This window comes from Psammomys obesus, unplaced genomic scaffold, assembly GCF_907164565.1.
Source record: "Psammomys obesus unplaced genomic scaffold, mPsaObe1.curated_primary_1811, whole genome shotgun sequence".
NCBI classification, from domain to species: domain Eukaryota; kingdom Metazoa; phylum Chordata; class Mammalia; order Rodentia; family Muridae; genus Psammomys; species Psammomys obesus.
Genome location: NW_026596125.1, coordinates 5,269,992 through 5,288,867, shown reverse-complemented (window position 1 = coordinate 5,288,867; position 18,876 = coordinate 5,269,992). Strand labels below are relative to the sequence as shown.

Here is an 18,876-nt window from a genome sequence, read left to right as displayed (position 1 = left end):
GGCCTCTATCAGCTCAAACCAAGTTGGAAATAAAGAATCTTAAAATATAAAGAAAGTAACAATGTACCTCTCTTCAGAATACAGATGAGTTTTAAGTGCCCTCAGCAAGAATCTCTCACTTAGGCAGAATGCCTCCAAAGGCTACCATCAAACTCTTTCCATCAGTTCCATTCCTGTGGTTTGCATTCCGGTCTGTACTGTACTATCCCTTCTGCAATTATACGTTCTGATGGAGTTAAAGCAGTTGAGGGAAAATCCACTATTATTATTCATTATATCTAAACTAAGAAATAAATAGTTTGTGAAGATTTTTGTTTTTTTCATATGTATCATGAAGAATAAAAATGTTTCAAGGAAATCTGATTTGTCTCACAAGATGATTTTGGCATAACATTAGATAAAGTCATACATTATCCCATAAATGAACATTAGCAACACTTGGACATGTCAAAACACTCAGCAATGGAGGAATATGTTATTAATAAACTTGAAATATAAAATAATTCAATAACAAAGCAAGCAGCTGGAAAGACAACTATGCCAAGATGTCACTTCTCCAATATAGATTATTTCCAAGATAAGGCAAAAATGTAGCAAACTCAGGTCATCTCTACCCTTTACACTTGAAAGTATACATAAAAGATGAAAGTACAGCAGCTTAATACTAGATTTCAATGATACCAATAATATTTTTAAATATAATTTCACTATATTTTTTTTATATTTAGCCCCCCAACACAAGTGGCCAGGAAGCTTCAGCCATCCCCCTGAGGTTACACACAGGCACCCTTGGCTGTTTTGTGGATGCTGTGATTTGAACCCAAGGCTCCTCATGCCATGTCCTCAGCCTCTCACTTTAATGATATGATCTTTAAAAATATATTTCTAACATTTCAGAAATATGCTTTAAAATTGGACTTAAGACTAAAAAAAAATCACTCTCAGTCAACATGATTTTTAACTTTTCTTTTGCTTGATGCTCATCACACTCAGTAGTTTAACTCCATTTTTTTTTTTTTTTTTTTTTTACAAAGTAAGGATAAATGGCTATGAAATCATCAAATAATTGTCCATATACACACTGCTGTGAAGACAAAGATGTTGATACCATTGAAACTGAACTGTTAGTTGGCTGGCAGTGGCAGTCTTTAATAGCCTGAAATGTGCATTTATTCATGAACAAGAGTCCAAATTCAGTATACAGAATCCAACTCAGAGGGGATCATCATAGTGAATTGTAAGAAAGCCAAATATATAAAATTTGAGGACTTCCCATAAATCAGAGTCGGCATTTTTTCTTTTCTCTGTGCAAATGTGTGATGTTTGGGATGACTGTTTAATTATCATGATTTCTTTCTGAATACAGAACATCTGCATATGTGCATGCGTGCATGCGTGTGTGTGTGTGTGTGCGCGCATGTGTGCGCGTGCGTGTGTGCGCGTGCGTGTGTGCGCGTGCGTGTGTGCGGGGGGGCTAAATTTGTTACTGGATAGTTTTCTTCAAATTATCTCAGTCTGTTCATTCATTAATTCAACAAAAATATGAAATATTACTTTTGACAATGGAAGAATTAATGAACAAAACATAGTCCAATATTCAAAGAATTCAGTCTAGCAGAGGACAAAGCACAGACAATCAGAGCAGCCAGTCACGCTGTGGCAGAGTACTACTGCTGCTGTGTATTCTCGACACAAATGTATGGCTCGCCTGAGTGGGAAAGGAGTACAGATCGGAAACGTTTTCATGCAATCTCAATTGGAGTTCAGTCCGTCTCTCCCTCTCTCCCTCCCTTATTAATTCTGCACCCTGTAGGAAGTTCCCCTACCTCCTCTCCTCCCGTTCCCTCCCTTTTCCTTCCCCCTGTGCTCCATCCCTTTCTTCTCAGAAAAGGGAGACTCCCATGGGTATCAACCCACCTGAGCTTATCAAGTAGGACTAGGCCCATCTTCTTCTGTTGAGGCTAGACAAGGCTGTCCAGTTAGAAGAAAGGGATCCAAAGGCAGGCAACAGAGTCAGAGGCAGCCCCTGCTCCTGCTGTTAGAGGTCCCACATGAAGAGCAAACTGCATGCCTGTTACATGTTGTGGGAAGCCTAGAACCCTCTCATGGATGCTCTCTGGTTGGTTGTTCAGTCTCTGTGGGAGCTCAGGCTCTTAAAGAATGGAGGTATCTTGCTAGGTAAACATCCACAGGCAAAAAGCAGGGTGTTTCTGGTTTCATCCTCAGGTGGATTGATTAGATTACACAAAGATGGATGAACTGGAGTTTGGTCAAATGCTGCTATTTTCAAACAGTTGGAATCCTGCACTCATTCTGCACTATAGGGAACTGTAAATTTTGCAATAGCTGAGAATTATATGAAAGGAAAATTGTTGTGGAGTAGAAGCCAGGTTCAAACTTCATTCAACCTAAACACATGTAAGCAACTATCCTTAAGATAGTGTGGCCAATATCATGAGGTACACCAGCTAGTAGATGTAGTGTGGGCAAGCACATAATTCATGTGAAATTCTGAAGTGCTAGCTAACATCAATGAAATGGTAATATATGCAAGAATATCACTATTGCCTCTCTTTTTTTTCTTTGTATTTTGTACAGCTAATGATGTTTGATTTATAATTAAAATGGGAATAAAAACAATAAAATATCAGAAAACATAACTATTATTTGACTATGCATACATGAATGCATAGTTAAGTCACTCCAGACTGATGGAAACAAGTGTGTTAAATAATAATATTACAGGGTCTCATATAGAACAAGCTTGATCTCAAACTTGCTATATAGATGAGAATGACCTTGAGCTTCTGGTCCTTTTGGAATGACAGGCATGAGCCATCACATCTGGCTTATGAAATGCAGGGGATCAAAAACAATACCTCACGCATAACAGCAAACGTTATACAAACTGAGCTGCAATCTGGCCCAATAATGATCCCCTTTGAGAAAGATTTAGGCTGGGATGATTGCTCAGTGGTTAAGAACAGAGCCAGGCTCAGATGCCAGGCAAGCCTGCACCAGGGCCCTAGTCCCTTCCCTCATGCTAACCTCTGCACTTTCTTTCCTTCCTGACTTATAAGCAGCACCCTGTCTGCTTACACTAACCAATTTTATTCCTTGATGTAATCAACAGCCAACTTGCTCAATTTATTCCTTGATTTTCCATAACATCTCTACATAGGGCTGGAGAAATGGTTTGGAAGTTAAAAGCACTTACTGCTCTTGAAAAGGACCCAAGGTTTGGTTCCCAGCACCTGCACGCAATAGATCCAATACCTTCTTTTGACCATCATGGGACCAGGCACATACATGTATGCAAAACACTCATACACATTAAAATATATCTGTAAACAAGCTTTCTTCCAAATAAATTCCAGAAGTAGTGATATATAGGAAGTGCATTAAGCTTTTTTAAATTACTAGTGACTTTTAAGTAATGCTAGAAAAGGCTCTCGTGGTGAATTGGCTCAGAATTATCTGCTACTTTAATTCAAAACTGCTATAGGACAAATGAAAACCTGAATTTTTCTTGGTACTCTGATACTCGTCAGAAAGTTTAAACACACACACATACAGTCATATAAATATTTTTAAGAAAGGATCTCATATATTCCAGACTGGCCTCAAACTTGCTATGTAGCCTTAGGCTAGCTCCCAACTCATGACTGGAATTCTTGAGTGCAGGGATTACAGACAAGTACCATCAAGCATGGAACCTCTTTTTTAAACTTTATATCTCTATATAGGTCAGACAGTCTTCCTAAGCTTTAAACAACACATATAATGAATGTAGAAGCATATATAAAAATTTATCTGCATTTAAATACTCCAACTACTAACTGTATAAAAATGAAACAATACTAGTATTAATGTTTTAAATACAATTTTAATAAAATGACCTATCAACATTAACATGACATAAGTTTCTGGTTTTTTGTTGTTGTTGTTGTTGTTATGGGGACCTATGTAAGCCAAAGTGGCTTCAAAATTGTGATGCAGACTGACTTTGAACTCATGATCCTGTCTCCACCTCCAGATTAAAAGTATGTCTTTTATATCCTGAAGGCTCACTATAATTATTTTAAATAAGTTAATATGTTTCTATTCTCATTTCAAACATAGTAAGTATCATTAGAATAAGCCACATGCATATAATTAGTTTAGGGCCCCTCAATAATTTTTAAAGAGTACAAATTGTCCTTAACTCTAAATTAGTAAAACTGCTAAGTGCAGTGGCACAGGCTATAGTGTCAGAACTTTGGAGGTGGAGGTTGAAGGATTGGCAGGTCATGGCCAAACTGGGCTACCTATGACCTGTTGTAGTAAATTTTAAAAAAGCTATTGAGCTATATAATGTTTATCATTAGCCCTATGATTATCACAGCAGTGTTTATAAAATGTCGGTGACATCTGTTAGATTTATAATTGCCTTATTTACTCCTAAGCCCAGGAACCTTACCTATGCCTACTCCATTCTGCCCTGCCCAGGAATAGGCTGTTTAATGAACCGATCAGATATAATGACTCAGGAAGCTTTATAAAATGAGGCTAAGTATAACCAGATCTTGAGGGTCAGCATTAGAACAACTCCCAACAAAGACCTTTTCTCAAAACAAAAAGCCAACCAACACAAATGATCAATTACAGAGATGACCTTTCTATAGCAACAGTGGTATCTAACCAGGTCAAGCTTGTGTTCAAATCCTTCCAGCACTTTACTACTTATGATCCCTGGAGTCCTAAGTGATTAGGTGATTAGTAGCTTTCCTAGCTTATTCTCAGTAGTTTTCTGTTTTCTCTGTAGTCTCTGAAGCAGCTGTTGTGTTGTGTTTGTGGTGGGGGTGTTACTACACTCAAGCCACACCTGTCTCTGGGCTTTTGCCCTTGTTCATTCTCAGTCTTTCTCTCTGTTTAAATGATTCCCTCTTGTCTTAGATTCTCAACACAGGTTACCTGATCCTCCTTGCCCCAACTCAGGTTAGACTGGGACTAGTTTGTTTTACTTGTGGTGCCAGGGATAGAACCCAGGGCCCCCTGTGCACACTGTGTAAATGCTCTTACCACTTAGCTGTAATGCCAGTCAGCTCCCTCTTCTTATACAGTCCTATGATTCTATGCACATTTCCTTTACAGAGTCAATCAGTTTGGAGAAAGTATGCCTTTGGGATTGTGGCTTCATAGCTCTCTTGTTCATTTCACAACAGAAAATAAATACAAAAATCATACATAACTATTAAATGAAATTTGGCTTTTATATACACAAGAATAAGTAGGTTATGACAACACTGTGGTAAAGAACTGCCCTTATTACAATAGAAATCTGGCCTTTGCCCTCGCTTACCAGGAGGTGGTCTCTTGGCTCCTTGACTTCTTGCTAAAAGAAGTGTGTCTGTTTGCTTGGGGACTTTGGATACTGGAAATGCAATCTACATAGAAAGTTTGAAGTCACACCAAGAGGAGATAGGGACTAAAGGGTTCAGTGTGGCCTACAGGGATGGGCTAGAGATGAAAGGCTAGTCATGTAAGTACTAAGCAAATAACTGTCAATAAATATGGCTTTGGGGGCTGGTATATATTACCATTCACTGTGCCTAAGAGCTATAACACCATCCATGGTTCCATCGAAAGAGGGTGATTAAAAATTCTACATTTTAACTTTTCTAAGATCCTTTCCTATGTGACTCCTCTGGTTTTTTGTTTTGTCTTTTAAAATTAAGTCCTTCCTCAAAAATATTTATTTAGGGTTGGATAGATGGTTCAGTAGTTATAAGCACTGGCTACTCCTGGGTTTTATTCCCAGCACTCATATGGTGGCTCAAAACCTTCTGTAACTCAAGTTCAAGGGGAGCCAACATGCCCTTCAGGGCTCTGCAAGCACAGCATGCATGTGGTACACAGACATATATGCAGGCAAAACACCCACCACATAAAGTGAGTTATTTGTAGGTGTGTATGTGTGTGTGTGTGTGTGTGTGAGAGAGAGAGAGAGAGAGAGAGAGAGAGAGAGAGAGAGAGAGAAGACATCCAAGGACAAGGACTTGGGGAGTAAGTTCTTTCCTCCCACCTTAAGGGATCCAGAGATTGAATTCAGGTCAATCTGTACATAAGCGCCTTACCAACTGAGCCATCTTCTCTGGCCTATGGATGTCTCTTTCAGCTAAGTTTAATCTGTATCCTTTCCCTGTTAATAAACTGTATCACCGCTTTCAGTAAGTTCTTTGAATATTTGCAAACAAATTACCAAAACTGAGAGTGATTGTGGAACCCCCAAGTTTACCTAAAATGAGGACAATTTTGAAGAGCTAATTCCCTCAAACTTTACAGATTGGCCGAACTTAATGCAACTAAGTAAAAAGCAATAGAAGAGCAGGGCTTGGTGATACACACCTATAACTCCAGGGTTCAGAAGGCTAAGGTGAGATACTCAATAGTCCCAAGCCAGCCTGAGTTATAAAGTGGTATTCTGTCTCAAACAAAACAATAACAAAATAAAAACAGAAAACTCAAAAACAAAAATAGGTTAAACTCTGAGTTCTTAAGGTCAGTACCTTCCTCAGCAGGATACATTAATTAAAAACAAAATAAAACAACAAAAAGAAAACACCTTAATAAGATAATTCACTCTGGGGTGACCTGACACTCTCAGGATAGCATATACTCTCTAACGAAGCAACAATGTGTACCGATGATAATAAAAGCAGTAACTATTACCATGTGGCCATTCATTTCTACAGTTGCCACCTAACAGATGTGGAAAATGAGCATGAGAGTAAAACAATTTGTTCAAGATCACAATACTAGTGACTGTGTGGTTTGAATGAAAATGGCCCCTACAGGGTATCAGAGAGTGACACAATTAGAAGGTGTGGCTTTGTTGGGAGAAGTTGTGGCCTTGTTGGAAGAAGTATGTCACTGGGATGGGCTTTGAGGTTGCAGAAACACAAGCTAGGACCAGTGTTACTCCCTCTTCCTGCTGCCTGCAGATCTGAATATAGTACTCTCAGCTGCCTTTCCAGCACCATATCTGCCTATGTGCCATCATGCTTCGTGCTATAACAATGGACTGAAGCTCTGAACTGTAAGCCAGCCCCAATGTTTTCCATTATAAAAGTTGCTATGTTCATAGTATTTCTTCACAGCAATAAAAATCGTAACTAAAACAGTGACAAAGTATTTAAAATTATTTTCTTACTTTTAGAGTCAACACACTATTATTTTAGAGTGTAAACAAAGAAAGAGTTGAACATTGAACTGTACAAAGGAAAATGAAATCATGACCAATGCTAGAACAGTGTCACTGATGACTAGTCAGCACTTAATTCCGCTCTTCCATACTTGATCATGGATATTTACATTTAGTTACAGCTTGTCTGTGAATTTCCTCTGAACAAATGAACTACATAGGTTAAAAACAACTTGGTAAGAGCTGGACATGTGGATCACCCCTGCTCGGGCATGCATACACACGCACGCACGTAAAAAAAAAAAAATTTGGGGAGCTGGATATCTTAACTCTCTCTTCAAAGAACCTGACTTCAGGTCCCAGAACCCATGTTTGGAGGCTCAAAATTGCCTGTACACAACAACTTCAGGGAATCCCATACCTCCTTCTGGCCTCTTCAGGCCTGCACACACAGTTATAAATAAAATACACCTAAAAGAAAAAAAAGACTACTTTCTAATATTGTTAGAGAGTGTTAAACACATATTCCAAATACCTTAAGTGGGCAGACAACACTTCTGCCAAGAAAATCATGCATGATACTCTAGTCCATAAGCTCTGAGCATCAAGTTCTTTCTTTCATTCTCCTCTAAAATGCTTCATTTTCTTCTTCTACAGTTTCTCTTATATTACAGAAATGACCTCTTGGCCCCTAAGAAAGACTGAAAGGAGCTGGAGTCCATCAATACAAGTAAGACCAACTGGAGTGTTTCAAAATGAATACTGTATGTACAGCGTTCCCACTCTGAAACTAGAAACTGGCTTTAAGATACAAGTAACACATAAATGAGTATGTAAGCATTCATACACAAGATAGTAGCCTAGTAACCCAGGAATTCTGAACATAGTAATCATAAAAAAATAAGATGTTTGTGCATCTGATTTTAATTACTTGATTTTATATAGGTGCACAGCAAACAATACATTCTGAACTGCTATTTATTTTAAAAATTAGTATCATGCTTCTACAAGATCCGAAACCTACTGTCAAGTTGTGCTATATCCATTTTGACAAACCAATTACAATAAAGATGTTTTAAAAATGGGTAAGTCTGGGTCTACATTAACAGTTAGTCATTAAAGGAGAAGAGGTGGATGTAAGTAAAGTAGAGGAGCGAAGGAAGGACATACTAATGAGTTAGACACCTCCCCACCGATTAATAAACCACAGAGACAGAGAAAGTACCTGGAAAGCTGTGAGTGCGCCAGTCCCTGGGTTATACAGGCATCGCAGCGAAGGCATGCTGTCCGCCAGGCTGGAGCAGCCCAGCCACAGAGACCTGGGCATAGAGCACTGCAGAGAAAGGACAACTATGAGATGGGACAGTATGAGACAGGATGGCACAGATTACAGGGATTTTCAAGGGCTGGCTGAATATAATATTCAAGCTGTACCTGGCCTTTGTGATAGAAACCCTGGGGAGGGGACCACACGGTGGGCTGGGCTGGCTTGGGGCTCCTAGGCAGACCAGGGTAGACTTGCCTACCCTGCCTCCAGCACTTGGCAGAGACACAGTACATGATGGTTCTAACCTCAGAGAAACTCGAAAGGAGCACTAGTAGCCAAAAGGCAAAAACAGAAACAAGTTAAAGGTCCAAAAACCAAGTATGTCATGAATTTCCTGTCCTTATTTATCTATGAACACAGCTGAACTAGGAAAACCACTTCTTAAATATAACTGATTATTTTCTTTTTGAGCTTTAACCATCTTCCTTAAATTCACTATAAGGTAAAATACTGTATAGACTAAGCAGGAAAAAAAAAAAAAGAGAACTTTGTGATAGCATTACAGTATTAAGAATGGTAAATTAAGAAACAAAATACTACAGGAGAATGTTTTTCAAAAAGAAAAGAAAAAGCATTGTATCCCTAGGGCTCTGACAGAAACTAACTGTGCATAGTTTACACATGCTTTATATATCCTGTTAGTCTGTTATTCATTAACCACAATGCATAGTTAACCAAAGCAGATGCCTCTTCATCTTTCCAGATGGACTAAAGGGGGTGGGGCAATAAACAATCCAAACAGAAACAAAACAGGGGAAGAAAAGTAGGGACCCAGAAAGTCATGGCACTAAAACCTTCAGCAAGGAAAGTATGGAAGAGAACACAGTGTATTCAATCGTCCAAAAGTGACACTAAACATTGTCAGTATTACTATACTTTGAGGTGGTGGGAGGGGGTTGTTTTTTAGGGGCCTGTGTGTGTGTGTGTGTGTGTAGGTTAGGGGTTAATCTCAGATAGTGCTCCTCAAGAGCCACCCATGTCTTTGTTTTTATTTGTTTGTTTTTTGAGGTGAAGTGTCTCACTAGAACCTGGGACTTGCTCATCAGACTAAGCCAGCCAACCAGCAAGCTCCAGGGAGCCTCCTTACATGGGCACATCATATGCTCAGTTTGGTTTTGTTCTGTTTTGTTTTATTTTGAATGGATGTTGGAGGTGGAACTTTGGTCCCCATGCTTGCCTAGCAAGCATTTTACTGACTGAAACATCTCCTCAAGCCCTGCTTAGATCCATAAGACATGCACATGGCAGAATGGACTCCACATTTGTGTTTCCCTAAAAATATCCCAGAATGTTAACTTGAGCACCATGATAGCTTAATAGCTAAAATACTAAATACCCAACCATACTCCATGAATACATATTTTAAAATGGAGAAGTAAGTTCTTACAAGAAATAAAATTTTACAGAATGTGAGACAATGTTTTGGTTCATTTACTTCTTTTTGTTTGTTTTGGTTTTTCAAGACAGGGTTTCTTTGTGTAGCTTTGGCTGCGCTGGACTTGCTTTGTAGACCAGGCTGGCCTCAAACTCACAGAGATCTGCCTGACTCTGCCTCCCTGAGTGCTGGGATTATAAGTGTGTGTCACTGCACCCAGCTTCTTTTACTCCTAAAACAATTGGTAGAAATTAATAATGGCATACAAGATAGAGTATTCCCCACTTACACTGCCTGTAATTCATAAGGATAACAGGTGCTAAGGACTCCAAACCTGATTCACTCTAGACCGCTGCTTACAGGTCAGTTTCCTCATTTGACAGTTAGGTACTTGTCTATTCATGTCCAAGAACTTACAAAGTAGGACATAAAGTAGGGATGAGGGACATCAAAGGCTATCTGCTAAAGGTATCACTAGACAACACAACATGCCAAACTGTGACATCACCCTGAAGAGCAGCTACAGCAGTGAATTCTATTCACTCCTCTAGTTTCTTTACCTCAAGTTACAACCCATTCTACAAATAGCTAAAAGAACGGTTGTCTTCAGTGTTATGTTATGCAATTGACAATGGGTCCGGCACTGGCTGTATGAACCCGAGGCACATTATCTACCTGCTCTCCTCTGTCTGCCTTTACAACCCACTTTCACTACCTACCCTTTTGGTTAGCTCTGACACTCTAGCTGGTTAACTACTTTGACATTATATTCAAATGCTTCTCTGAGCCCTGACACATATAAATTTGTGATTCCAGTGCTCTTTGTTTCTGTCATCTCTACCTGCCATTTACCTTTGTGTCTCCTAGGCACTATATTTATGAATTTCAGCCCTTTCCAGCTGATCTGTACTTGAAATACTTATATTTTGGAGAAGAACAATAGAACAAAGGGGACAGTTAAGGGGAATATTTAAAAGTTTCTGTCGACTTGAGAATCCCTGTCCTGCACTGAGGAACCAAAAATGCTTTCTTTACTGGAACTGAAGAGATGGCTTAGCCATTAAGAGTACTAGCTGCTCTTCCAGAAGCCTGGAGTTAAATTCTAAGAACCCATGTGACTTTAACTTCAGACCGAAAGAATCTGATGCCTTCTGGCCCCTACAGACACACTGCATAGACATGGTGTACAGACATGCATGCAGGTAAAACATCCATACACACAAAATAAAAATAAAATCTCCAAAAATTTAATTAAAAAATGAAAGGGGCATTATAGATCCTCACACTTTTCCTCCAATCCAGAATGGTCTACATATTGACCTCCATCCGGGAAGCTAAGGATACACAGTAAGACCCTGTTTCAAACAACACAAACAAACAAAGAAAATGCTTCACTGCAATAATTTTCACAAGTAAGTTACATTAAGTTTTAAGGCTAATGTTTTAACAATTTATCTTTTTTTTTTTCCTTCAGAGCAGAGGACCAAACCCAGTACCCAAGCGCTCTACCACTGAGCTAAATCCCCAACCCCAGCAATTGATTTGGTATTTATTGAACATCTTTCTTGTTCTGCATACAGATACAACAATGGGCAGAAAGAAATTCTGTCCCCCTTTTTGAAACCAATCATAACGGAACCAGAACTTTATGCATGCTAGAAAAGCACTCTGCCAATGAGCTATAACCCCAGCCTTTAAAGAAATTCCATTCTTCACTGGGCATGGTGGCTCACATCAATGATCCCAGAACTTGAGAGACTGAGGCAGGATAACCACCTCCAGTTCATGATTAGCTTGAGTTTACATAGTGAATCCCATGCCAGCCAGGGTTATTAGCAAGCTGGTATCTTTAAAAAAAGCGAGAAAAAAAGAAAATCCCTTTCCTTCATGGAACTTATATTCTTGCAACATTAAATCCCTATATATTAAAGATTCCTAATATAAAGAAACTCATTGTTAAGACCACTAACTATTGTGTTGTCCTTCAGAGACATGGCAATTTATTAAGTTTGGTTAAAGCTAATGGGTAGAAAAAAAAGAGTGTCATTTTGAAGGAGGATTTCAATTTGAGATACATACGAGATGTAAAAGAGAGTACACAATGTAGAAAGGAAACGATGGGTGGACACAGAGGAAGCACTGAAGCCAGCTCGTCAGAGAGGCAGGCGCTCACATACGTTAGCCAACAGAAGCCCTCCGCACGGCCCAGGAGGTACTGCTGAGTCTAGAACTCAGCCAAATCAATTCACTCACAGACACAGGACTCTTCTTTCTCACTGCAATGCACACGTTTATTCCTTTATTTGAATTGTGAGAGCGTCTTAGTTAACTTTTGAAAGCATTTCTCCCATGAATTATGAGTCTCTTCTATTTTCCGTAAGAATCTGTGCTATTTTTTTTAATACCACTTGATGAATTATTATCTGAGCTTCTTTCATGTTGTTTATTCTAATACTCCTTTCTCATTCATATAACCCAATTCCCTATCAACACTCCTCTAACAACTAAAAATCTGAAAGGGGCTTACCCTATCTATTTAAACTAAAATTTCAAAATACAATTACGATCAACAATGAGCCTCATACACCCAGGGAAGCCACTATATACAGCAGTGTGATTTCCAAAATAGTATTAACTTGCAAACACCACACAGAGGATGCATTCCCGGTTATTACAAGACAATTGGTATGGGTATGAAAACTGCACTTGAATATAGTCAAATTTATACATTATCATAAGATTTTACATATTATGGCTCAATTTAAAAACCAATTTTCAAATTGGTTTGTATTGTAATAATTAATCTTAAAATAGTAAACGCTGCTTAAATCTTTGAGGAAAACAAATCACTATAAAATAAATGGAGCAGGCTCTAACTTTACCTGTTTCTCCTCTTTCTTCATATTTAAGAACATTTTTAAAATGAAAGGAGAGAATAAACAGGGAAAGAAAATTTGGGTAGTGAAATTTTGGCTGCCATGCCCATGTGCTTTCTGTGCCTTTCAGGGCTTTACGGGTCAATTTAAAACAAAGACATAATACGTGTTCTGTCCATCATTTAATAAATATTGCCCTTGACAGAACTGTCAGCCCTGAGAACCCGGCTGCTGGAGGCTACTACAGGAAGATCACATATTCAAGACCTGCCAGATCTATGAAGTGAGTTTAAGGCCAGTCTTAGCAATACCATATCTAAAAGAAAAATGTTAAAATGAAAGGGGCTGGAGATACAGCTCAGAGGTAGACTGCTTTCCTAGTGTGTGAGGCCCTAGGTTCTATCCAGAGGGAAAAAAAAAAAAAAAAAAAGAAGTTTGAAAATCCAAGCATGGTAGCACATGATAGTAATCCCAATTCTTGGAAAGCTAAAGCAAGAAGGTCATGCATCTGAGGCCAGCCTGGGCTCAATAGCAAGACCACATCTTTAAGTTAATAAACACTTTAAAAAGCACATAGTTTTCTAACTATGCTTTGGGCTCGCCTTGATATTTCTCTTTGTAAACTATATATAAATGTCTAAACTTCTCCTATCCCCAAATCTTTAGGGTGGATCAAGCCCAGGGACATGCTAGGATAACACTTTGCCACTGAGCCATACTCCAAACCCTTAACATTTTAAATAAAAAAGAAACGGGAGTGGTGTCAGTCCAGCAACCACGACTACATTCCCACATCTAAACAGTCAACGTTTACTGACCATTCAAGAACTCCTGAATGACACATTCCTTAATGATCCTTCTCTATGTAATCTTAAAGTCTCAAAAAAGTCAGTTAATAGGTTATATCTCATCCTGTATAAACACAGCTCTGCACAGCACAGGCCTGTCTCTTCAGCTCATTTTCCATCCACCCTCACCCTGGATGACTCTCCTTAGCACAACTGTAAAAAGCTAGACTGAGGAGGTGTCTCAACAAGTAAAGGCGCTTGGTGAGCAAGCCTCAGAAGTCTGAGGATTGTGGAGTTCCATCCCCAGGGACTACGGGGTACGCACACATGCACAAAAACACAAAACACAGTAATTGAAAACAAAATTAAAATTAAAAACATTTTAAAAACTTATTTATGCATACACACGCACACACACACACAGTGGCGGGGGGGGGGGACACGACAGGCGATGTGGCTTAGCAGGGAGAAGCGCCTGCTGCTCTTGCAGGGAACCAGAGGTTGTTTCTTAGCACCCACATCAGGCAGCACACAGCTCCAGGAAATCCAACGCCCTCTTTTGGCCTCTGCCCATACTCATGTGCCTCCACCTGCACTTGTTTACATACCCACACACTTACAAATAAACACACACATAATTTAAAAATAAATCTTAAAAATTTTAAGCCCATGCAAAATGGAGTGAGTGCTAAACAAGGTTCTACTGCATCAAAGAATGAGAGAAAAAAACTGAAATGCTGCAACAAAAGGTGTCTGGTGTTTCGAGAATACAGCATCATGTGCCTATCAAATCCACCCTGAGAGAACCCTGAGAATCTTCACTCCTCCCCCACACTTGACTACCTAAAGTAATGCCACAGATTCTCTTCACTGATTAATGGGCCTGCAGACAAAGGGCTGGCCTCAGCATTTACTATATAAGAGCTGAATGACAAAATCTTCTAAACTCAGGTCCCTGATGGTCAACTTCTAGGAGTAGTAGAAGCTATAATGATCAACAATAAAAAGATGGCTGCATTCAGAGTTTATGTATCCTTGAGCCATGGTGAAGAACTCCCCTTCCACCACTCTTATCAACTAAAAAATTCAGGCTAAGAAAAATGCGCTATTCCATATGCCTTGGAAACTAACTGACAAAGTCAGTGGTCACGCTTAAAGAATTACATGCGGAGGGTGGGGGACGACCCGGGAGATTCCGTTCTTTGCTTCTCCTCTGTGGGTCCTGGCTCAGGTTGTCAGACTTCACAGCAGGCACCTTTGCCCACTGAACCCTCATCTCACTTCCCAATCCATCAACTATCACCTTTTAAAAAGCCCTATTTATTACTTTACTCCAAAAATGAAACTCTCACCTGCCATAATATGTCAGCTGATCAAATTGATTTAACTTATTACACAAAACTGTAGGAAAGTTAAATAAGGGTTATAAAATCTGCAAAATGTAGCCAGGCGCTGAGGCACATGACGTATCCTGTACTCAGGGAGTCAGAGGCAGGCAGATCTCTGTGAGTTTGAGGCCAGCTTGGTCTACAAAGTGAGTCCAGGACAGCCAGGACTATGCAGAAAGACCCTGTCTCAAAAAACCAATAATAATAATAATTTTGCAAATGCACTATAATTAAGAAAGGCTTCTAGCTGGTTGTGGTAGCCTGTAATCCCAGCACTCAGGAAAGAGGCAGATGGATCTTCATGAGCTCGAAACCAGTCTGGTCTACAAAGTGAGTCCAAGGCAGCCAAGGCTACACAAGAAAACCCTGTCTTGAAAAACAGAAAAAGGAAAACAGGAAGGCAGGAGGGCAGGAGGGAGGGAGGGAAGGAAGGAAGGAAGGAAGGTCTCCACAGGGCAATGGTGGCACATGTCTTTAATACCAGTGCTCCAAATTCCAGACTAGCCTGGTCTAGGATACCCAGGGCTACACAGAGAAGCTTTGTTTCAAAAACAGAAAGAGGAGGAGAAAAAAAAGCAGCAGCTTCCAATTCAAAATGTTCTGCGAAGACAATATGAACTAGAGCCTATAACAACAGTAATTTATCCACCAAGCAAATACTTATTCCTCACAGGTGTACCTAAAATTCGTCAGACAAAGATTGTTTCCTAAGAAATTGTGCTTTTTGGAGACAGGGTTTCTCTGTGTAGCCTTGGCTGTCCTGGACTCGCTTTTAGACCAGGCTGGCCTACGAACTCACAGCGATCTGCCTGCCTCTGCCTCCCTGAGTATTGGTATTACAAGCATGTGCCACAGTACCCAGCTCAAATTCTGGTTTCTTTAACAAATCATTTTATTTAGAAAGTTGTTAGTATTTTATTTTTACAGGAAAGTAAATTAATTGAGCAACATGACAGTATCTAAATGGCAATGGCAGGTGTGAAGTCTCAATACGTCTCTCATAAGTTCAAACACCTGCTCTCATACGCTTTATCCTCCTTTAAGTCTTACCTCTCACCTCTATGTTCTCTCTTCTCTCCCCCTCTCTCCTGCACAGGTCAAGCACAGTGCTGAGAACTGAAAGTAGAGCCTTGAGTATGATAAACAAATATTCTAAACTGATTTATATTCTATTTTAGGGAGAAATTAACACAAATAGTAACTATAAGAAAAAAGTATAAAATAACACTGGGTCATGCTAGACAATAAGTGCTATTAAGCTTTGTTTTTTTTTAATATTTAGAAAAGTTCTGACTTACGCTTTAGTTCTATTGCAATAATATTACTGTAAGGTACTCACATATTTGCCTTCTCTCCTAGATTGCCCAGATTGTTCCTCAGGGATATGATTCATACATATCTTTAAAATTCCCCATTCTCTCTGCCTCTTGAGCTACAGAAGTAAGCTCTCTCAGGACTGGAGACATGGCTCAGAGGTTAAGAGCGTTGGCTGCTCTTCCAGAGGTCCTGAGTTCAATTCCCAGCAACGACATGGTGGCTCACAACCATCTATAATAAGATCTGATGCCCTCATCTAGATGATGCTCACCATCATCTAGAGTGAAATCTGGTGCTCTCTTCTGGCAGGCAGGCAGAACAATGGATACATAATATATAACTTTAGAGTAAGCTCCCAGAGCTGCCCTAGCTCCCTGCCTCTGCAACCTTCTTGGAGCATAGGCAACATTATGGACTCTAAACCTCTGCAATCAGAATCCCTAAATACACTTTCTTCTACTAAAAAAAATAAAATAAAATAAATCTTTAGCCAGGTGATGGGGGCAGAGCCAGGTGGATCTCTTCAGTTCAAGGCCAACCTGGTCTGCAAAGCTAGTCCTAAGACAACACAAAGAAAACCTGTCCTGAAAAAGAAAAACAAAACAAAATCTTTAATCTGGCCATGGTAAATGTTCCAAAACAAAAGTGTGCTTAATTATCAGAGAACAGTACAAAATACATACCAGAGATAAGAAACCATTGCTTACAGAATAGTGATATTACTGATAACACTAGCTGTTATTAAGATTAAATCAATTAGAGTGTAGGGCAGGTGTTAGATGAAATGCTTCCACAATTCACTAACTTATTCACCTGTATAACCTCTGGTAAAGGAAGGTTAATCAATTGCCAAAAGCTGAGGGGTACCTAGCAAATGGTAAAGATAGGCTCGAAACTACAATACTTTATTTAGTAAACTGTACATATAAAATGGCACTTTAATGCTGTAAATTTGAGGTAGGTTAACCTGGACTAAGACCTTGTGTCAAAAAGAAAGCAGGGGAGGCATTTTTAAAGTCACACATAGAATTGCAGAATTTATTAGATAGTTTAGGGGTCCAGGACTTCTAAACCCTAGAGAAATGAGGCCCACTGCTGTTATCATCAAACTAACAGTCATGAAAATGGGGAATGGGGGAAGATAATTCAATGACTACTTATAAGAAACATCTCCAGTATGAACAAGCTGAGTGATAGGCTGGAGAGATGGCTCAGAAATTAAGAACTGTGGTGGTTATGGCTGCCATCCAGACTACACTCGCAGATTAAGTAAAACTCAGATGGCTGGGCACACCTATGAAATATTTTTAAATTAAATCATTTCAAATGGGAAGACCCATTTCTAACGTGAGTTTGAGGTGCCTACGCTTCTGCTGGCAGCCCATATAAAGGACAAGAAAGAAAGAAAATTGCTCTCTTTACCTGCTTGCTCTTGCTGTCTCTCCCTATCAAATCCATTCCTTCACTGGCATTAAAGCCTGCATCTTTGGGATTCCAGCATATACTGAAGACCAGCTGAGGCATCCAGTCCCACAGACTGAACAACTGCTGGATTCTTGAACCTTCTGTTTGTATTCAGTCACTGTTAGACTAGCTGGACCACAACCTGTAAGCCATTCTCATAGATCCTCTTTATATCTAGAGATAGATAGATAGATAGATAGATAGATAGATAGATAGATAGATAGACAGACAGACAGACATTAAATCAACTAGAGTGTAAGGCATGTGTTAGATGAAATGCTTTCACAATTCACTAACTTATTCACCTGTATAACCTCTGGTAAAGGAAGGATATATATGTTATAGGCATGTTGGTAAGCTTGATGGTGGCAACTACTTCACAATGACTATGTGTATGAAAACATGTTGTATATCATGTAAGCATATCACATTAATTAACCAAATGTAACAAAATAAAGAAAAGTGTGTTTGAAGAGACAAATGTGAGAAAATTTTAGAAAGGGGCCTGAATCTAGGCTAAAGCCTAGCACAATCTTAATGTCAGCACTCTTGAGCTAATGAAGACTTAAAATACTTATGGGCCCAGTGAGGTGGCTCAACCAGTAAAGGTGCCTGTCACTAAGCCTGAAGAGCTCAGCAGGACCCACAAAGTAGAGAGAACTGACCTCCAAAAACTGACCTTTGATTTCCATGTGCAACACACCACGCACACACATGCATGCCTCAACACTAAATAAATTAATAAACAACAAAAAAAATAGCAAGGCCATTTTAGAAAAATTTGTTAGGTATGGAAGTTCCCACCTCTAATCCCAACACAAAGGAAGCTGAGACAGAAAGATCAAAAGGAGAATAGCAATATTACATATTTCTTTGAGTATCTCTTATCTAAAATTGCTGGGACTAGAATTGTGGAGGGTGGGGGAAAGTTATAATAGATGCATGTACTTACTGAGATAACTTAAAGATGGAACCCAAGCCTAAACATAAATTCACTGATTTAAATACACCATTATATATAAACCTGAAGTTAACTTTATGTAACATTTTGCACATCTGTATTTCTATTGTAACTCATATGAGGCTAAATGTCGAATTTTCTACCTGTGATATTATGTTAATGCTCAAAACATTTGGATTTTGGGTTTCAGATTGGGA

At 39.3% G+C, this 18,876-nt stretch overlaps 1 protein-coding gene across 7 annotated transcripts in view; it reads right to left on the bottom strand.

Annotated features, from left to right (window-relative positions):
* Positions 1-18,876, bottom strand: part of Btrc (beta-transducin repeat containing E3 ubiquitin protein ligase) — a 162,599-nt gene that overhangs the window by 98,634 nt on the left and 45,089 nt on the right. For 4 of the 7 annotated variants that reach the window (XM_055630137.1, XM_055630136.1, XM_055630132.1 and 1 more), the window contains one exon: positions 8,409-8,516. The exons of the other annotated variants lie outside the window; for them this stretch is intronic. In XM_055630137.1, coding sequence (XP_055486112.1) covers positions 8,409-8,516 — 108 coding nt within the window. The remainder of the gene's footprint in view (positions 1-8,408; positions 8,517-18,876) is intronic. 7 annotated transcript variants of the gene reach the window in all.